This window comes from Miniopterus natalensis, chromosome 18, assembly GCF_054644295.1.
Source record: "Miniopterus natalensis isolate mMinNat1 chromosome 18, mMinNat1.hap1, whole genome shotgun sequence".
In the NCBI taxonomy this organism is placed as follows: Eukaryota; Metazoa; Chordata; class Mammalia; order Chiroptera; family Miniopteridae; genus Miniopterus; species Miniopterus natalensis.
In genome coordinates, this window is record NC_142098.1 from 24,730,751 (window position 1) to 24,751,875 (window position 21,125).

At 38.4% G+C, this 21,125-nt stretch overlaps 1 protein-coding gene across 2 annotated transcripts in view; it reads right to left on the minus strand.

The window, feature by feature from the left end:
* The window catches only part of AP1G1 (adaptor related protein complex 1 subunit gamma 1), a 61,548-nt gene extending 45,913 nt beyond the window's left edge, over positions 1-15,635 (minus strand). The window contains exons 1-2 of one of the 2 annotated variants that reach the window (XM_016196160.2): positions 15,392-15,635; positions 3,019-3,222 (exon numbers count right to left, since the gene is read on the minus strand). In XM_016196160.2, coding sequence (XP_016051646.1) covers positions 3,019-3,219 — 201 coding nt within the window. In that variant the 5' untranslated portion in view covers positions 3,220-3,222; positions 15,392-15,635. Of the gene's footprint in view, positions 1-3,018; positions 3,256-15,391 lie in introns of those variants that run through there. The other variant, XM_087827399.1, reaches the window with a different exon arrangement.
* Between the last annotated feature and the right edge of the window lie 5,490 nt (positions 15,636-21,125).

The window sequence follows — 21,125 nt, forward strand, 5'->3', positions numbered from 1 at the left end:
AGAACTCACATCCAGGAAGCCTGGTTCCTGCAGCTGTGCTCTTAAATTCTGGTAATAACAACCACGTAACTGAATGGTTTTCTTCCTTGCCTTAGCGGCCTTGCCAACAGCAACTACACTGGCCTTATGCTCTGCATTCTCCCTTCTCCCAAGTCTTACTTTCTACCATTCTTTTTCTATTTTAAATAGATGCTGGTAACATATGCTGTCTCAAATCCTTTTATAGCAAAGCAGGACTAAAATAATTAAATAACTCAATAAACTTGATGCAAATAGCTATTTATAGATTTAAACTAAACCAAAGAGTGAATAGGTTTAGGGTTATACAAAGTTAAGTTCTAATCCTCTCCCTAATATTTACTAGCTGTGTGAAATTTTAAAAGTCATGTAAACTCTGAATTTCAGTTTCCCCATCTGTAATATGAGGATATTACCTACCTCATGGGTTTTGTTGTAAATTTTAAATAAGACTTTTTAAAATGTGACTACTAGGAATCTTTTAATTACACATTGGCTCATATTTTATTTCTGTTGGACAGCATCATGCTAAATACTGCAGTAGAAAGTAAAAAGAAACAATTAAATTTGCTTTAATAATATATTTTATTTAACCTAATATTTCTAAAATATTATTTCAATATATAATCAAAATAAAAATTATTAGATATTTTACATCTTTCTTTTGTACTAAGGCTTCTAAATACAATATGCATTTTACACTTATAGCACATCTCAATTTATACACTACATATCCATCAGAAATATTTGAACTGTATTTAGATTTCATAAAATTTACAATTAATAAAGAAGGTTCACATACTCAAGTTATCTAAAACATATTTTAAAGCTTCCCAAAAACTGCATCAAGAACCCCCCCAAAATATTTTATTCTCCTTTAATATTTGCCTCAACTGAACAAGCCACATCTCAAAAGACCAATGGCTACACAGCTAGGGGCTAGTATAATAAACAGTGCAGGTGTAAAAAATAAAATGCAATTAAAGGGTGGCTGTTTTTACACATAATTAAATGAAAATGGCACTGTGATTCATACATGCAAGTCAGAGACTCCAGATAGGAATCTTCTTATGGGTACTTTATAAAGGAAATTTCTATGGGTGGGGTACCAAATTACTGATATGCATAGAGCCATGATTTATTCAAAATAAAAGAAACAGAATAAGGGATTTAAAATTATGACTCCTATTCCCACTCAGAAAAATCTTTATTTTTTGTACCAAAATTTAGTACAATTATCCTAGAGCATTATGAACTCTTTCCACCTAAGAATCAAATGCTTTATCAAACAATTAAGTTCCAAAACACCCCCAAATGCCACCTGGATAGCGTATTTTATTTAAGCATGTTATAGAAGTAAATCCTAGAAATATATATACTTTTACAAAGTAAAATATCACCTAAGTCTTAAATCTATCTTATGATTTTAAGAGTTTACCTTCAAAGAACTCACTTGGAAGTATGTAAATCTACTGTGTCCATGGTGTTAACAGTGGTAATCTCTGAGTGGAGGGCTTAAGAGTTTTACCCTGCCTAGCTGGCATGGCCCAGCGGTTGAGCATCAATCTATGATCCAGGAGATCGTGGTTCAATTCCCAGTCAGGGCACATGCCCAGAGTTGCATGCTCAATCCCCAGTGGGGGACATGCAAGGAGGCAGGCATTCAATGACTCTCTCATCATTGATATTTCTCTCTCTCTCCCATTCCCTCCCTCTGAAGTCAATAAAGACATATAAAAAAAAAAAAAAAAGAGTTTTACCCTGACCTGACTTTTATAGTACAGCATATCAGATTTCTGTAAATCTAAACTAATGTGTCTACTTAAAATCAACTGGAAAGAATATCAATTTTTGATGTGCTAAAAGCATATTACATTTTTGTTCATAGATTACTGTTGTTTTTACCTGTCTAATATCTGGTCCTCCTTTCCTCTACTATTAACACCTCAATTTTCCTTTGAATTAATGCTCTTCCACTCTCAAGCATGTATTTCTAGAGAGGTTGATCTCATTCCCAGCCCCAAGATGAGCATAAAACTAACCCAAGTCAGTCTAATAAAATTCAATCCCATTACTTCTTTAACTCAGGGGTGGGGGAATCTGCTTCTACTGAAGTTATGAAGCTGAACAGAAGATAAACAGGTGGCCATCTTTCCTAATACATTAAATATATCACACATTAACAAGAGTTATCTTTGAATAATGGAAATATGGATGGTATTTTTCTCCTATCTAGTACTGCACATTCTTTTAATTTTGCACTCTTTTCCTTAAAAAGACTACTTAGCATAAAATACAATTCTTAAATTAGGTGAACTAAAATTTAATAGCATTAATAAGAATTACAAAACAACCCACTGTATCCTTCTCTGTGACTCAATCCCCCTTATTATGTATAAACATGAAAAGAAGAAAGCAGTTATAACAAGAATATCATGCTTAAAGCTGAGACTGGCTATGTTAATACGTATTTGTGTGTGAGAGAGGATCAGGAGGCACAGTGGTTGCAGCAATCAAAGCATGAGATAATTAGGACAAAATCTTTAATGCCATTATTTGGCAACCACCTAATTTCTTTTACTTAAAAACATTTGCCATGAGTGTTCCTCCTTATCATATGGTTCACAGAGAAAATAACTAAGGAAACATTTAGCAAACTTTTCTTAAATACTCACTATAGTCCAGGCCCTCTCACAGAACAATCACAATCTACTTGTTAATCCTAGTAAATTTTTAAGAAGCTAGCTGCTGCCACCATCAAAACATATTCTCTAATCCACATAATGAGAGATTCCCAATGGAAAGAACAATTGATGGCAATGTCACACCTTTCTAGGTCTGCAGATTTTCTCTCTCAATTCTACCCTACTTCCACAATGATGACAATTCAAGACTATCAAAAGTATCCTGTCCTGCCTGACAGGAAAAGACTGAAAGTCTCTGAGCTACTGTCATTCAAACAAGAGTACCCTTGCTAGATTTGGTCTCAGCCCAGCCTACCTGTCCAAAGTGAGCAGGATAGCCCAGCATGTGCATATATAGTAATTTTGCCACATTCCGACACCGGTATGTATTGTCTTCTTCTCTAAAAGATGACCGGATTGCAGCACATTCTTTCTGGATCATTTCTCGTTCTTCGGCTTGGGTTCGAGCTGTCCGGATGGTCCGGATCAGCTCCCGCAATCTGATGGGGGCTGGCATCCTCTGGATATGGAAAGACATTAAATAAAGATGTTTACATATTTTTACTACCAAAAATATTCACACAACTTTCCAAATAAATTTCTGATTTTTAAGAATTCAAGCCTCGCTAAGTCCAGTGATACAAAGCTTTAGCAAAGCTTTGTACACAAATCCCTCAACTCAGTTAATTTATGGGAAAAATACAAATCAAAAATGTTAAGTATTAAATTAAGCAAAATAAGACATAGGATACACTAATATGCAAAGCCCATTACTAATATCAAAATATCTTAGGAACTAACTCAACCCAAATTTTTACTCAATCATTAAAGTAATAAAGGTTTATGACTTAACCTTACAGAAGAGAGATATTTTCTGCTCAGCTGTTGTTGTTTTTAATATATCTTTATTGATTTCAGAGAGAGGAAGGGAGGGGAGAGAGGGATAGAAACATCAATGATGAGAGAGTCATGGATCAGCTGCCTCCCGCATGCCCCCCACTGGGGTCCGACCCCACAACCTGGGCATGTGCCCTGACCTGGAATTGAACCCCAATCTCCTAGATCCTAGGTCGATGCTCAACTGCTGAGCCACGCCTGGCCAGGCTGCTCAGCTGTTGTTAAACTCAACATAGTTCAACAAAGTATCAGATGAGTACTGAATATAATCATAATCAAACCTCAACTCAACAAAGTGAGATATTAGGAGAAAAGACCAATTGTCAGGTTAAATCACCTTTCCAAGAAACAGTAATCCTCTCAGAACACTGGATACTCTGAAAATGTGATGAGAAAAATAACAAACCAATCTCAGAAGATAAGACTATTAGTATTATATTCTCATGAGTATTTTGTTTTTATTAATCCTCATCAGAGGATATTATTTTTTCACTGTTTTTCATAGAGAGGAAGGGAGAAGGAGAGAAACATCAATGTGAGAGGGACACATCGATTGGTTGCCTCCCGCACACATCCGGACCAGGGCACCAGGAGGGAACCCACAACCCAGGTAATGCCCTTGACCGGGAATGAAACCGGTGACTCTTCGGTGTGCAAGCCGACAGTCTAACCACTGAGCCACACCAGCCAGGGCCATGAGTTGATTTTTTATAAAAAGGACCTAGCCCAGCCAGTATGGCTCAGTGGCTGAATGTTGGCCCATGAACCAGGAGGTCAGAGTTTGATTCCCTGTCAGGGCACATGCCCTGGTTGTGGGCTCGATCCCCAGTAGGATGCATGCAGGAGGCAGCAGATCAATGATTCTCTCATTAATGTTTCTATCTCTCTCTCCCTCCCCCTTCCCTCTCTCTGAATCAATAAAAACATATACGAAATAAATAAATAATTTTTAAAAAGGACCTATAATAGCCAAAACAATCAAAAAAAAAAAAGTTGGAAAACTTGAGCTACCTAATTCCAAGATATACTACAAAGCTACAGCAATCTGGACACTGTGGAACTAAATTTAAATAAAGACAGACTTAGAGACTAATGGAGCAAAATAGGAAGTCTGAGAATAGACCCACATAGGTATGTTAGATGGTTTTCAACAAAAGGGCCAAGGTTATTTATTAGGAGAAAGGTAGTCTTTCAACAAATGGTGCTAGCACAGATGGTTATATATTTGGGGGGGGAAATTAACCCTGGACCCTAATACACACAACACACAAAAATTAATTTGGGGCTTCCAGTCAAGATAGGTGTAGATAAACGCTGTCCTCTACACTTCCCATGATCACTTCAAAATCACAACGAAACTACAAAACCACCATCACTGAGAACCACCCAAAGTTTCCATGAACAGAAGAAGTCTTATCACTAAAGATATACAGAAGCTGCATAAAGAGTGGTAGGAACCTGAAACCTGTATGTTCATATTAACCATTGTCGCTCCAATAAATTTAATGAAGTGTTAATAAAACTGGTAGGAGGGGCAAAGGTGCAGATTGGGTTGGTCCCACACCCATGTGTGGTGGTTAAAAATTGGGAGGGGTATCTCTTGGCTTCAGAGATCCCCCCTGAGGAGCGAGGTGTCACAACCTCACATCAGGCTGGGAAGAGAAGTCCCCATAACTTCTGGCTGTGAAAACTAGCAGATATTATGGTGAAACAGAGGGCTGCTGGAATCCCAGGCATTCCCGTTAAGAGCCCATACACACACTTATGTGCTGACAGACTCACTCAGTGGCTTTAAGCTCCAGCTCCAAGACAGCAACTTGAAAGGCACCAAGGACAAACAGGGAGGAACTGAATAGCCTGGCTTCAGGGCAAGTGCTGGAGGGGCCACTTTCTCCCAGACAGAAATGCTGGCAGAAGCCATTGTTCCTTTGATGAGCCCTCCCCCTGCAAGAACAGCCTGGCACCATATCCTAGTTTCCTTCAACCTGGCTATCACTCTTCCCCTGCCCTGGTGATTCCCTGAGACCCCACCCAACTTGAAGGCCCACCCTGGCCATTTCCAGTGGCTTTTCCATACAAACAGCCTGTCTTAGCTCATGCTGTGGGCTTTCCTAAGATCTCCCAAAGGTTCACAAACCCCAAACAAGCAGCATCTGGCCTCAGTTTGAAGCTTAGCCTCTCCCAGGCACCTCTAAGCCAAGGATAAGTGGCAACCATTCACAGATCACTTTGTAGATCATACCAGGTAGCCCTGGGCAAGGCACAGGCAGCAGCTGACCTTGGTCTGCACCTCCCGAGAGGCCCCAGAACCAACATCCCTGGTGGCCAGCTTCAGGCCATACCAGAGTACCACCCGACCACCTCCACAAATGACACACTCAAAGGCAGACTCAGCAGGCACCAGAGAACTGCTAAAGCAAATGCTGTTACATAGGGTCAGGCCCTGCACAACAGCTCCTCCACTGTAGTCACTGCCAGTCCTCACAACCAATCAGCCTGAGACTCAATCCCTCCATACAGCCATCAAGGCTCAATTACAACAGGAGGGCACATACAACCTACACAAGGCACACACCTGGAGCATCCAGCTCAAGTGACTAGGGAGACTGCACCCTGGACCCCATAGGACACCTTGAAGGGGCTGCCTAGGGCTGGAAAGTAGAGTGTGGGTTCTTGGCTTTGTGCAGGAAAAATTTCACAACACGAGTTCAGGTGACTATTAAAGCTGCGGACAGTAAAACAAGAAAGGGCGTAGCACCGAAGGAGCAAAGCCCACAAAATAAAGGTGCATCAGCTGCTTACCAAGAGCTATGAGAAAGGTATCAGGACTCAACCCTGCTCAGCTAATGTTCTTTCTACTTCTGAGTTCACATGACCTGACTGTGAGCTGAGAGACTCAGCCATAAGTCAAGGACATATAACCAAAAAACTGGGGCTCCTGTTGCTATGTGGCCCTTCTTCCCCCAGACCTAAAGCTATTTTGAGCTCTAAATCTAAATAGAATCCTAAATTAAAAGCAATTTTTCAATATTAAAATTACCTCCTTTTCTATCCATCACAAAGACTGTACTTGAAGTCTTTCTTGCTAAACAATAAGACTCAAGAAAAGAAATTAGACTTCAATTAATTTTGCCACTGTTACTGTATAACATCTAGTCACAGATTTTTTAAGTATGGCTGAGAATGCTGAAGGGCCCTAAGTTAACACTAAGCAAAACCCTCAAAAAGAGGTTCCATGCTTTCTCACATTCTCCATACAGACTGTATTTTCATGTTATGCTCCACATAGAATATCTACTTCAGATTTTTCTTCCATAATATATATGTGTATATATATACACAAACATATATATATCTGAGTTTTTTATTCCATATATAGAGTTCCTTTAATCCTTTACAACTTGCAAAATACTATGACCAAAATAATAAGAACACTTAATAGTTAGAAAGCTTAAACCAAATTAATCAATAGTATTATGCTTCAATCAGACTTTTATTTTCTAATATTATCTTATAGATACCAGCTGTCATTAATCTGACTTAGCAGTAGTGCACATCTATTTCCTGTGTATGAAGAAACGTGTTCATAGAAGGGGAATGTTCTACAGAGTAAAGAAAAGGGAAGACCAGTGTTAGTGTATCACTGTTTGAATAAGAGAGATTAAATCTGGAGATAAGTATTTTGGTCACTGAAGAGGCAAACACCATAGCGGGACAGGGATAGTTCTTTCATCAGGTTTCACTATGGCCTAGAATGATGAAACACAGAAGACCATCCAACTTTTATGCTCTGGTTTCAGGCTCACAATGTAACTTTCTGATTATTAACAGGCTTCTCAAGTACCTTGCCTCCCAAGTACCTCTACACAAGGAAAAAGGTGCCCTGGAAAGTTGATACAGGTAATTCTGTAGAAATGCATAGCCCCTTGTGAATCACAACACTGTTATTCTAATTTTACACATCAGTGAGTCTTAGGCTGAATCATCCCTAGGTGAACTACTGATATGGAATTTCTGGATCTTCAAGGCCAAGGAATAGGCTGTGAAATGTTCCACCACATTCAGATACCACCATACTCTATCTAGGCAGCCAGCTGCCATCCTTCTAAAACAGGGGTGGGGAAATCATTTGGTCTGGTCCTGCCAAGGCAACTGTAGGCGGGACTCAAAATTCAACAAATCTAGGAGCTTTTTTCATAGTTAATTTTTAAGTTGATCATTTTGTATGGCCCTCGAATGCTGTTATAAATATCCAAATGGTCCTTGGCAGAAAAAAGGTTCTCCACCCCTGCCTAAAAGGTCTTAAGCGCAATTCACCCTAAAATACCACAGTAATTAATATGCTTAATTATCTATAACCAAAATTCACAAGCCTGAGATTTTAAAAATAGATGTACGTAAATGCAAATATGCCTGCTGAACAATTCAACTGCATTAAGATGCATGAAAAGCAGTAAAGGCCAAAAAAACAATGATATATAAATAAGATCAACATCTAACTTGACACTAATAAAATAAAATAAAAATTTTCACTTTCCCAACCTCAGCTGTCAAGAACTGTCACGAAATTCTCAAAACAAAATCTTAGTTTTTTTTAAAGATATTCCTGAAAGGGAATAATAATAAATGTTAAGGGAGATTATCAGTACCTAGTGTGAATATAGATACCGTTTTAATTTCTGTATATTTTCTGATATCTTTCAAATAATTAACATGTATAATGAGCAATAAATCTTGCTTTAAAAATTCAAAAAACTTTAACAAAACCACAAGAATGGATAAAGTGAAGCTGTCAACTTTCAAAATAATAAGATGGCATTCATCCTAAAAGAACAGTGTCACACTTATCTAAGGGTATTTTTCTACAGGATGACATTAGAAAGTTTATTAATAAGTGATTTAATACTAAGATAAATTTTCCCTAGCATATTCTTCACGTTAATTCTGGATACCAAGAAAGGGTTGGGGGAAGGAGGTCATGGGAAATTAAAGAACCATTTTTAACCCTTGTTTCTGACATTAGTTAGAAATGAAGGGAAAAAGTTCCATTGACAATAGTGTCAGAAACTATAAAATATCTAGGAATTTCGCAAGAAAGGTATAGGAACTACATGAAGAAAACTATTAAATTGATGAAACCTTTATTGAAGGTTCTAAAACTAAAACAGGACCTGAACAAATGGAAACTCATCATCATAAAGAGAAATTATTATTAAAAATGTCAGACCTCCCAAAATGAATGTAAGAATATAATGCAATTCCAAACAGTGGGCCTTTTGAGGTTTTCTGAACTCAACGGAATTATTTTCAATCAACATAGATATAAGAATAAACATTTAAGAATAGTCATCCACAGTCATCCTGGTTGCATAAAATGTCTATGTACTCAAGCAATAAAATCATTAATTGGGGGGGGGAAAGAATAGCCGAGAAATTTAAAAAGTATAGTGATAGGAGATTTTCTTAATGGAATGCAACTTTCTATAAAGTTGTTATATTCAAAATAGTAAAATAATACTACAGGAAGAGAAAAACAGAACATCCAGAAATAGAATAAATATATATGGGAATTTAACATGTGATATGGTGGAATTTAATTCATTGAGGAAAGAATGGCTTATTTAGCCCAGTCGGGCATGGCTCAGCGGTTGAGCGTCGACCTAGGATCCAGGCGATCGGGGTTCGATTCCCGGTCAGGGCACATGCCCGGGTTGTGGGCTGCAGCTGATCAATGACTCTCTCATCATTGATGTTTCTATCTCCCTCCCCCCCTCTCCCTTCCTCTTTCTGAAATCAATAAAGATATATTTAAAAAAAAAAAGAATGGTTTATTTAGTCCTGGCATAGGTAGTTCTCCATACAAACGAAAATCAGTAATATTTTAAACAAAAACAAAAAAATTTAAAAAAGACAGAAAATCACTTCACACCACATAGTTAATTCCAGATGAATAAATACATGTGTCATATGACAAAGAATTAACATACCTTAAGGTGTTTCTACAAGATGAGAAGAAAAACTTAAAAACAAACCAAGGACATGAACAGACAATTCTCAATAAAGGAAATCCAAATGGCCAAAACATATCAAAAAAAAAGCTAGCTCCAGTAACAGTCAGGGAAATCAAAATTAAAACAAAACTGAGAAACCATTTATCACAGCAGACCAGTAAAAATTAAATAATTACATCTAATGATGTGACAATATGGAAAACCTACTGCTCATGGAGGTGGAAATTATGACAACCTACTTAGAGAGTAATCTGGCAACAACTTACTTTAAATATACTTCCTTTAACCCACAAATCCCACCTTGGAGGCTCTAGTCTGTAGAAATAAAAGCATCAGGAAATAAGGTGATGGGTACAAGGATGTTCACTGTAACACTGTTTGTGGTAGCTAATCTAGAAACAACCCAAATGTCCACATAAAAATAGCTGAATAAATTATACATGGTACATCTATACTATGAGACATAATAAGGATGTTTAAAAGAACAAGGTGGAATTATATTTACTGACCATGATGTGTTAAGAAGGCCTGTTACAGAGGAATATAACAAAAAAGAAGCACTACATATGTACACTTATGTAAGTATATACAGTACTTGACCCAAGCATGGAGAGAAATAATGAAGTATATCTATAAACTGGTAAAATGGCTAGGAAGCAATAATAAAGGGGTTGAGGGAAATGAATAGCTTTCTTAAAACTATGTCTTTAAATTTTTTTCACTTATTACAACAGATACCTATTTTTTTATAAATGAAAAAGACAGATGAAAAAACAAAACCAAAACTCTCAGCACTATAAAAGTAGATTATTCAAACACAAGGGGAGAGTCAGTAACAAATCACTGAACCATCATCATAGTTCCATCCAGGGGGAAAAGACTAAAGTTCTCAATTTACTATTAGTTTCCTAAGCATAATAAATTATATAATAAGTATTCAAAAGAAAAAAAAAAGTGCCAGGAAGAGATTTCTTTGTTGCGCGCTTGAAGCTTTTGCATAAGAAAAAAATCTAAGCAAATCACAAAGAATAAAGAATAATATCAATTTCAGAATTAAACACCTAAATAATTTTGCAAAGACCTGAAGAGAAGGTTTTGTATATGTTTCTACATCTGAAAATAAACTTCATTGACATCAACTCTATCAGTCACAGGTAAATGACCAGCAGTAGAATGGCAGAATTCACTCAGGACCCTGACTACTTTTGGCTTTATCATCGACCAATTACCACATAACTAAGTACCTGAACAATTTTTTTCAATTATGTTCATTCATATAATCTATTCCGCAGAGTAGCTACTGTCAGGCACTGTGCTATGTACTAGAAATGCCACAAATAAGATAGTTCTTATCCTCTGGAAGAGCTGGGAAAGTAGACAATTCAACAAGCAGTAAAAAAGAACTACACCTCTTTGCTTGGGGCTAGAGAGAGAAGGAAGAATAGGTTCACTGGTGGAGGGAGAAAGGAAGGATTCCAGGTATAGGAAACAGATATAAGGAGAATGAAAGAACATCGGGTATTCAAGGAACAGCAAAAACTTCAGTATGTATAAATAAAAATAATACAACCAAATGCTAATAAAATCAAATTGTAAGCTACTTCCTCATTCCACTGTCTAAAATAATCAACACCATTTATTAAGCTTTCATCTTGGAAAGTTTCTAAAGAAAATACAGAGACCAAGTATTCACTGGTAGAGGTAAATATACATTTATAAACCACCACATATAGTAGGTACTACCATTATAAAAAAGGTTCTTTCTTCTTACAGTAGTTTTCCTTCAATGATCATACAAAAAAACTAATACCAACAAAGATTCAATTACTCTACACAGTGTGCCTAATTATTTTCAGTTTCCCCATTCACTTCAAACCAGTATTTTGGCCACATTTTTAAAGTATCATGTTTTCAAATTTTTCATAAAATGGGAAGGGAACCAAATCTGTTGTACAGGCTTCTAAAAAGGAGTAAGAAAAATTATCTTCCCTTCCTTTTCTTCAGCTTGAAACTGCACAATTTCCAATACTGAGGTTTAATAGTTTCACTAAATTGAGCTGTAAAAACACTAATGAAATTCCTTTTACTATGAGTTGTACAACTGTGTGATCATTTACAAAAGTTAGATCTTATAACCAAATACTGTACATCATCTAGTCTTAAATTTTAACCCAAAGACTTGTAAAAAGGGGTGTGCCAATATTTTACAGTTCCAAAGATTTAAGCTCATATCTTTCTCATATCTACTCTTCCCAAGAATACATAACATTAACCACAAAGCCAGACAAGCTGAAAAGCCTCGGATGCTGGTACAACACAAATACAGTCAGCTACAAGCAAGCTGGAGTGAGCAGAGAAACTGCCTATCAGGTTACACAGTGACTGTCACTCCATAACAACAGATAAAGGGGGCAAAAACTACTTGCCTTTAAGATGTCTTTAAATATTCATAAGGTACAAAACTCACATATATTTTCTCTATCTTTTAAAAAAAGAATTTTTTTCTTCTAATCCTATTTTCCACTGACATTTATAACACCATAATTTTCTCTCTCCAGTAGCTTGGGGGGAGGGGAAGCAAAACTTCTAAGTATCTCGAGGTGAAAAAAAACATTTCTCATTTCAATCATATTATCCTAAACCTTCTTGCCCTTTTACACAAGTGTTAGTTGATGCTGACTCAACAAGTTTGGCAAGTATATTTTTTATTTATTTACTTACTTACTTAATCTGGGCCCTTCGAACATTGATGAAATTGGCCCGGCCAGTGTGGTTCAGCAGTTGAGCATCAATCTATGATCCAGGAGATTGAGGTTCAACTCCCAGTCAGGGTACATGTCCTGGTTTCATGCAGGAGGCAGCCTATCAATGACTCTCTCATCATTGATGTTTCTCTCTCTCTCTCCCCTCCCCCACTTCTTCCTCTCTCTGAAATCAATAGATATATTTTTTTTAAATTGATGAAATTCTTCTAAATAACCAGAATTCATGCCAAATTAAGTGTTTTGTGCTACTCCTTCAGTGAAGAGAAAGACTTTACACATATTTTCAAGGTAGAAATGACTGTCTTTACTAAAATAAAATTTTCTACGCAAAAAGGCAAATGAAAATATCCTAAAAGTGTTTGACAAAGATGATTTTCAAGTCCTATAAGCCAAGAAATATAAGAGCTTAGATAAATCTTTATGTTCTCCTAATTTTAAAATTGCTTACTACTTTGAATATTATCCTGCATGAAGAAACTGAGTAAAAGTAACAAAGGGATGAAAGCCAAAATCAAGAACTGAAAACAATTCATAAAGAAAATAAAGATTGAATCACAAACACCAAAAACAGCTAAACAAGTTGCTGGAGTTTGAAGAAAAGTTATTGTTGTAGATTTTCTGAAGCTAAATCCAAATAATAATTTAAATTTTTTATATCAACTAAGTCTCTCTGTGTACACAAAGCATTTAAATCCTCATCAAATGTAAATTAAGCATTTCAAAAACCTGTTTTGGTAAGCAGTTTCCCAATTCAGCTTTTTAAATTAAAAATAACCTTTTAGAAAATACTTGTTCAGCTTTTTCAATTTGTATACGTTTTTATAAATCACAAAAACCTGGGTTATTGTTTCTGTACACCACTGATTTAAAGACTACTTTAAAAAATAAATAGTGGAATGAAGTATCACCGAAGCTTTGCTAACAATTTTTGTACTTTATAGTTTCACTCTAAAATTCACGCTCGAATCTAGAACTACTTGCTGTCAATGAAACACCAAAGAACAAGGAACTGCTCCCAAAAGAAAATGAATTAAGGTTTCAAGTATAATCCCAACAATTTAAGACAGATGAGACATTCAAATCTGTCTGTTCTGATCAATCAACAGTGCACTAAAGAGCACTTCGCTTAAAATTTGTAAGACAAAAAGACACTTTCTCCAATTGAATGCAAACCATTAGTAAATAGTTTTGAATGACATTTAAATACCAGTACGGTGAGTCAACAAATGAACTGAGTTAAATAACATTTATCTAATAGCTCTTTCAATACCTAGTTTTACACGTGTAAGTCAAAGATGGAACATTTCAGTAGCAACTATAAGGGGATATTTAGTAAATGAGTGAGCATTCCCCAGATGTTTGGTATTTGACAGTTACTTTAAACCAAAAGGGAAAAAAAACACAACTCCATAGCTTCAGAGTAAATCTACAAATAGTAACTAATATATTTTTGAAAAGTCTCCTTAAAACAAATGACAAGAACACTGGCTATTTACAATGAAAACATTCAGTCTTCTACTGAGACATCATATGACCAGTACAGGAATGTACCTTACCTACCAGATAACTTGACGATAAGAAAAATACATTTGTACATGAACAGGAAGTATTAAAAGATTTTATCCAGTTCAAGTGATAAATTTTAGCTTCAGCAGTCACTAGGCTGTAATCTCAAATAAGTTATTTCTGTTTTGAAAATGTAAAAACCCAGGCTATGATGAAATAGAGGTGATTCAATCACACTTACCTAACTTGAAATGTAGGAAATCATCAGTGAATTCCTGTGAAATGCTTTTTATTCAAGTATGCTACACTGCAAACATACGTTAAGAGTAGAATAAAAGCGGTGAGATTATGGGTACCTAGAGAGTCTGTATTTTTAAACCAAAAGTTAAGGTGTTTATAGTCTGACAAATATTACCGGTACAGAGGGAGTGAATATTTAAAATCCAGCTATCTCCAGAAAAACCCAACACTCGAAGTCGATCCAGGTATTTTTTAGAATCACTCAGCAAAGATCATTTCCGTACAAAACACCTGAAAGTTAAGATTACTAAGAAATCTTCATTCACTCCTCTCTTCTGTCAACTAATCCCTACATCAGCCAAAAAAGTTACTTCCCTTCCTACCTTAATCAGATTAAGATTCTTCTTCACAGGCAGATTTCCATGCCCAGGGATATGTAACACCAAGAAAAACACATAAGTGTCAGTAAGTACCAAAAAGCCAAGTGTTCACAGGAAGGGAATCCACAAATGAGAAAACACTTGACAGCCTCCTCCCTACCCTCCCCCCAAAAGCCATTTAATCGTCTTTATAAACATTTACTGCTGAAGTATACTCTGAGCGAGTGTTTCGACTGATCTCCTACACCAAACCCTAACAGGGGAACATAACCAACGGTCCCGACCCTTTCAGGCAGTCGGGAAGACCGGGAGAATTATTAGAAACTGACGTCCGCGGGGTCAGGAGTTGGAGAGAAGGGTAAGTAGTGTACTGGAAGGTGAGTTTTCATAAAAAGCAAAAAGCGGTAAATTGGGAAAGAAGTTGGTCGGAAGGTTAGAAGGAGGCGAGGCCGATGTCCGCTTCTGAGAGGATGGCACTGCAGGTGCAGACAGCAATTAACTTAGCATTTGGAAATGCTGAAGAGTACTACGAAAGACCTGACCCGAGTACAGGGTGCAAGAATGTTGATACGTGGCTCCCTGAATGAGCCCTCAAAGACCGGTCGCTGCCTGATAAAGTCAATGGGTCCAAGGAGGCCGGCACCGGCCTGGCAACTCCACAGCACGGAACGCAGTCGTGCGCGGAGCCTCCGGGTCCGAGGCCTCAGGGTCGGCCAGCAAGAAGTCAGAGCAGCCCCAGGCGCTCCGGGCCCCTCCTGAACCAGCCTCTGCCCTCTCTTCTCACCCCCCACAGCCTGGGACCGGACCCCTGAAAAGCTTCCGGCCGAGCGCTCCCGGCGGGCGTGGGGCAAAAGAAGCGATAAGCTCTTAGCGCTGTGAGTGACACTCACCGGCCCGAAACCTCGAATGAAACCAGCAGCTCCGGGGGCGGCGGCAGCAGTGGCAGCAGGAACCGAACATCCAAAATGGCGGCTCCCTCGGCCACACCACTGCCACTGCAGGCGGAGGGATCCTCAGGAGGAAGGGAGTTTTTAACAAAGTTCACACACTATCGCAAAAACCTCGCTCCCTATCCTCCCCTCCTTGTCGATTCCGCGTCCTCTGACTGCAACTTCTCGGGCCTCCCCTCTCCTATTATCCAAGAAAACTCGGACCCTGCCGAGGACTATTTGCCAAGGAGGAGGTGACTGCTCCTGCCCGAGCGACGCAAAAGCGTAGCAAAGATCGGGGCTGTCACTGATGACGCGAGACGCTGCTGCCGAGTCACCGCTGCGAAGAGTCTGAGCAAGAAAGATCCGGCTGACCCTGGAGCCGACGGACATTGGTTCCGCTTGAGTGGGGAGGGGCCGGGCTACCAGGAAGCGCCGGGGCCACCTGGAGAGGGCGGTGCTCCAAGGTAGCGAAGGACGTGCTGGAGGCGCGGCAGGTGCGGCGCGGGGACGCCGGGCTGAGCCGGGCCGAGCCGGTCCTGACCCCGGAGGATCCCAAACTCTCTCCTGTCACCTTGGACACCTTAGCTTTCCCTGTGGGTTAAAGTCCGGAACGTGCTCCAGGCGGTCTTGGATTCTGTGGTTTTATGGTATCGTTACAACATATTTTATTTAAAAAATTAGAGTATGACACGGAAGAATGGATTCCAAGCCCAGTTCAACTACCTGCATGGGACAAGTCATTTAAACTCTTAAGGCCTCAGTTTCCTCAGGCGTAAAAAGAGGGGACTTGGACTAGTGACAGCTAAAATCCTTCCAGAGTGGGCTTTCTGGCTCCATGAACTAATGACCTGAGCCAAAGACAGTCCAACCGGACAGTTACTGGCTTGATAAATAATTACTAGCGCCTGATAACGAATGTTTTCCATGTGAGCGTGAAGACGCCCATGCTCTCTTGGCCCATTTAAAGGAAAGGTGACCTACCTAAACTAAAACCCTTCGGGTATATTGGCAATCAGGTGTCCGCCGAAGTGCAGAAAGCCCTGGACCTTGTTCGATGCCAAGGTGAGCTGAACTGACCACCGACCTAGAGTTTAGGACCTGTCGTAGGAGGTTGCACCTTTCTCAGCCACACAATGCAGGAATGTCAAAAGGTTTTACAAAAAGCGAACTGAGTGGGCCCACCTGTACAATTTTGTCCTTGAACTTACTGGGGCATGCCAAGTGACTGGAAAAAAGAAGACCAAAAAAAAAAAAAAAAAAAGGCCAAGGGCATAATAATAGTAATTATTTATTATTATTGAATATTGATGTCACACACTGTTTATAAAAGCATTTTCATATGTATAAGCTAGTTTGACCTTCCAACAATCTGAATCAGACTAGATAAGCATATATAACTTAGTTTTACAAATAAGACTAAGGCTCAGAGAAACTGACATAGGGGAAGACTCTCCCTCTCCCCTCCCCCATGGGGTTCTGCTATACCTTGTCACTTCCACCCACACCCACACCCACAGGCAGGGTGGAATCAGCCCAGGGCAGTGGATGGGGGAGCAGAATGCTTATGGAATTCAGTCACCTCATACCCCCCTCCATGCACCACTATACAGTGCAGCCCTGGGTCACAAGGCTAGTAAATATGTACAGTTGTACAGCTGGCCCTCAGGATCCCCCAGTTCCTCACAGGAAGATTCAGCCAACCACAACTGGAAAAAAGTAGGGAATAAAAATGTCATGTTGTTGCTGATATGAGCTATGTAGTCAGGCCTACGGTGGTTGAGTCTGTACTAAATACGTGCAGACTTTTTTTGTGATTATTCCCTAAACAATACAGCATGACAACTAGTTATACAGCATTTACATTGTATTGGGTATTATAAGTACTCTAGAGATGATTTACAGCATATGGGAGGATATGCATAGGTTATAGGCAATTACTATGCTATTTTATATAAGGGATTTTAGCATCCTTTGATTTTGGCATCCATGGGGGTCCTGGAACCAATCCCCCACAGATACCAAGGGCTGACTGTAATAGTGTAAAACTAGAAGACCATAATTATGTCTTGGCATGGGTTCCTGTGAGGTATAGCTATGCATGAGCACATGCTAAAGTACTACAGCTTGGGGCTCCCATAAAAGTAAGAAGTTTGCAGGTTTCAAAGCAATTAGCTAAAGTATTCCATCTGCAAGGTCACAAAAATTTGCTTAGAAGTAGAATTTAAATGTTTACCATTGAGAACCACCAAAGAAAAGTTCAACCATCTTATTAAGAAAGAGGAAGGAGCTTTTTTCTGCCATGCCAAATGGCAGATCATTGAAGAGAAAATGGCAGGCATTATACACTGTAAACCCTCTTCATGTATTTTTTAACTTATATTTATCTTTATAATTACAAAGCCCCTCCTTTAATGCAATTAAAACTAAAAGCAATTAACCCAATACATAGCCTGGCCATCATTATGCTGGGGTCTTTGGTTTCTGTGGCTAGCAGTTGAAGTATGTGAAGACTTACTCATCTACTCAAACATAATCCCTAATTTCAGATAAACTTCAAATAAATTACAGCACACCAATGGAATGGAATACTATGCGGCCAATAAAAATGAAGCTAGAGCTCTATCTTTATCATGGTCTGACATATTTTTTAAACCGATTATAAAATGGAATGATAAAACGAGCTTGTAAAAAGTGTATACTACTGTATATACATAGGAAGAATAAAACTAAAGTATAAAAATTTTTGTGCCACCTCACAATTCAACTAAAGCATTTATTGATTGCCCACAACAACTAGCAGTAGTGCATTATGTCTTACAATTTACAAAAGTGTTTTCATATACATTGATTCATTTGCTTCCCACACACCATGAGCTTGTAAAACATACAGACGCTATAGCATAGAAGTTAAAAATGCTGGTTTCTGGTGCTCAGTTTTCTGGGTTTAAAACTCTTGCTCTTCCTCTCTTTATTGTGTGACCTACAGCAAGTTATTTAATCTCTGAGCACTTCTGAACCTCAGTGTACCCATCTGTAAAATGGAGTTAATAATAGCATTGACATCTTAAGGCTAGTGTGATAATTAAATAAGCTGATACACTTAAAAGTACTTAGGACAGCAGTTGGTACATAAGGGCTCAATAAATATTAGTTCTCTTTAGGATAAAAATTATCACCCCCACTTTAGACACGAGGAAATAGAAGCTCAGAGAAATTAAATGATATGTCACACCTACACAGAGCAGAGACCAGGCTCCAATCTAGGCCTTTTAACATTGAATACATCTTTTGGCCCACATAGTAATCATTCAGCCAACGTGCTGCCCGACTCTTTCCACTACACCACACTGTTCTAGGTGTACAGAATCTGTAATCGGCATTTTAAAAGACACTGTCCTTACTCTCTAGATAATAACAATCTCATTGAGGAAAGCCAGATTTTTTTAAAAACCTCAAATACAAAAGAAAAACCAGTGATGTTATTATTAGTAGATAAATCCTAATTACAAAAAAAAAACAAACAAAAAAACAACAGTGAAAGATCGCTAGGAGCCAGAGCAATGAAAGAGGGCTCTTGGAAGACATGACATACAGTTGGAATTTATAGTACTGGGAGTGGGAGGAAGACCCTCTCTCTTCAGTGGGGTTCTTTAAAAAAAAAATTATATATATTTGTTTTTATTGGACATCTGTAATACTTTCAACAATAAAGATGAATTTTTAAAGAAAGGTTTTCATTGATTTCAGAGAAAGGAAGGGAGAGGGAGAGAGAGACAGAAACATCAGTTTGCTGCTGCCTGCAGTCCCCACTGGGGATCAAGCCTGCAACCCCAGCATGTGCCCTGATCAGGGATGGAACCCATGACCTCATGGTGCATGGACAACACTCAACCAGCGGAACCACACTGACAGAGCTTCAGTGGGCTTCTTAAGTGGCTCAGTATCATCAGTGGAAGCCATATGACCTTTACAGCAGATGACCTCTCTGCAGAAATGTGGTCAACGTCTCTATGTGCCAGAGACCTCAGCCAAGAAAGGAAAGTGAAGAGGGGACACAACCCTGTAGGAAATATGGGAACAGGAGTCAAAGAGGCAGTTCCTTGGGCCTGTTTTGTTATGGTATGAGTCACCCGAATCTCTAAATAAGCCTGAAAGTCAGAAAGATATTAGTCCCTCTGTTGTTTATGTAATGCTCTTGCAAAAAGGATTTTTACAATTCTTTTAAGCGTGGTGCCTAATCGCAGTTTATCCTGGCCTGAGAAAAGGGTTTAGGAATTAATCCTTCAGGTATGACAAAAGCCAGTAGTGAAGTAAAAATTAAAATTCCATACACTCCATACACTCTTTGACCTCCTACCAAGAACATTAGGAAATGTATTACATGTTCCTTCAAAGTAAAGACCAAAACCCAGAGGATATCAGGCTCATCCAAGTGCTTGATTTGCTTTAGAGATATTTTTAAAGAGGTATCCCAAAGTGCCGCCTGAGATGTCTTGTGTCATATTTATGTTCTAGTATCTTTTTTGTGGAGTAGTTCGATTCCTGATCAAGGGCATGTACCTGGGTTGTGGGTTCACTCCTCTGTTCCAGGTTGGGGCATGTGGGGGAGGCAACCAGTCAATGTGTCTCTTTCACATCAATGTTTCTCTCTTTCTTTTCCCCACCCACCCTCCCCCATTCTCTCTGAAAAGCAATGAAAAAAATATCAAGTGAGGATTAACAAAAAATAAAAATTAATTAATTTTGCATTTTTCTTTTCTTTTAAAAAATATATCTTTACTGACTTCAGAGAGAGGAAGGGGGAGAGAGAGACAGAAACATCAATGATGAGAGTCATTGATTGGCTGCCTCCTGCACACCCCCGACTGGGGATCGAGCCCGCAACCCGGGCATGTGGGAATCGAAACTCGATCTCCTGGATTCTAGGTCAATGCTCAACAGCTAAGCCACGCCGGCTGGGCTTTTTAAATTTTTTTGAGGTTCAATGTTTGTTCCTATTTATTTGTTCCTCTTAGAAAATCTCATTTTTTTACTGGAATCAGACTTAGAGGTAGAAACTCTCAGAGAGGGCAGCCTAAGTGTCAACAATAAGTGAAAGAAAAAAAGAAAAAAGGAAAAACAAATAAAAAATGCTACTTACACAAGACACAAACAAAAATATAATTAATTTGGCCATCTTGTTTTCTTAGCCTCTCCTTTATCCAGTTTCATAGAATCACTAATATTTAGTCCAATAGAACTTAGCAAGTAATAGAAACCAGAAAGAAAATAAATATTTATTGAGCACCTACTAAGTGCTAAAAAGCTTTACATACATTATTTCTTTTAATCCTCATTATGTTCCCCATTTTACAGGTGAGAAAAAGGAAGTTTACTTCTGGTTCGTGACAGAGTCTAAATTTGAGCCCAGGCATACAGGATTCCACTGATTTCTCATGTTCACCCTTTTGTTTGCGCATTCCTTAAGATACTCTTTTTAAAAAGACACACATTCCTCTAGTTCCTTAGCTCTCTCATGCACATCTAATGGGAGGCACCATTTGCCAAATGTCTTATTTATAGCTAGTAAGTACAGGGATGAGATTTAAATACACACCATTCTGTTTCCCTGGAAAAAAATGATAATTATGAGAGAAATAAGAATCTTGGAGAAAATAAAAGTTTATTGACGCTAATTAATACAATTCTGTAG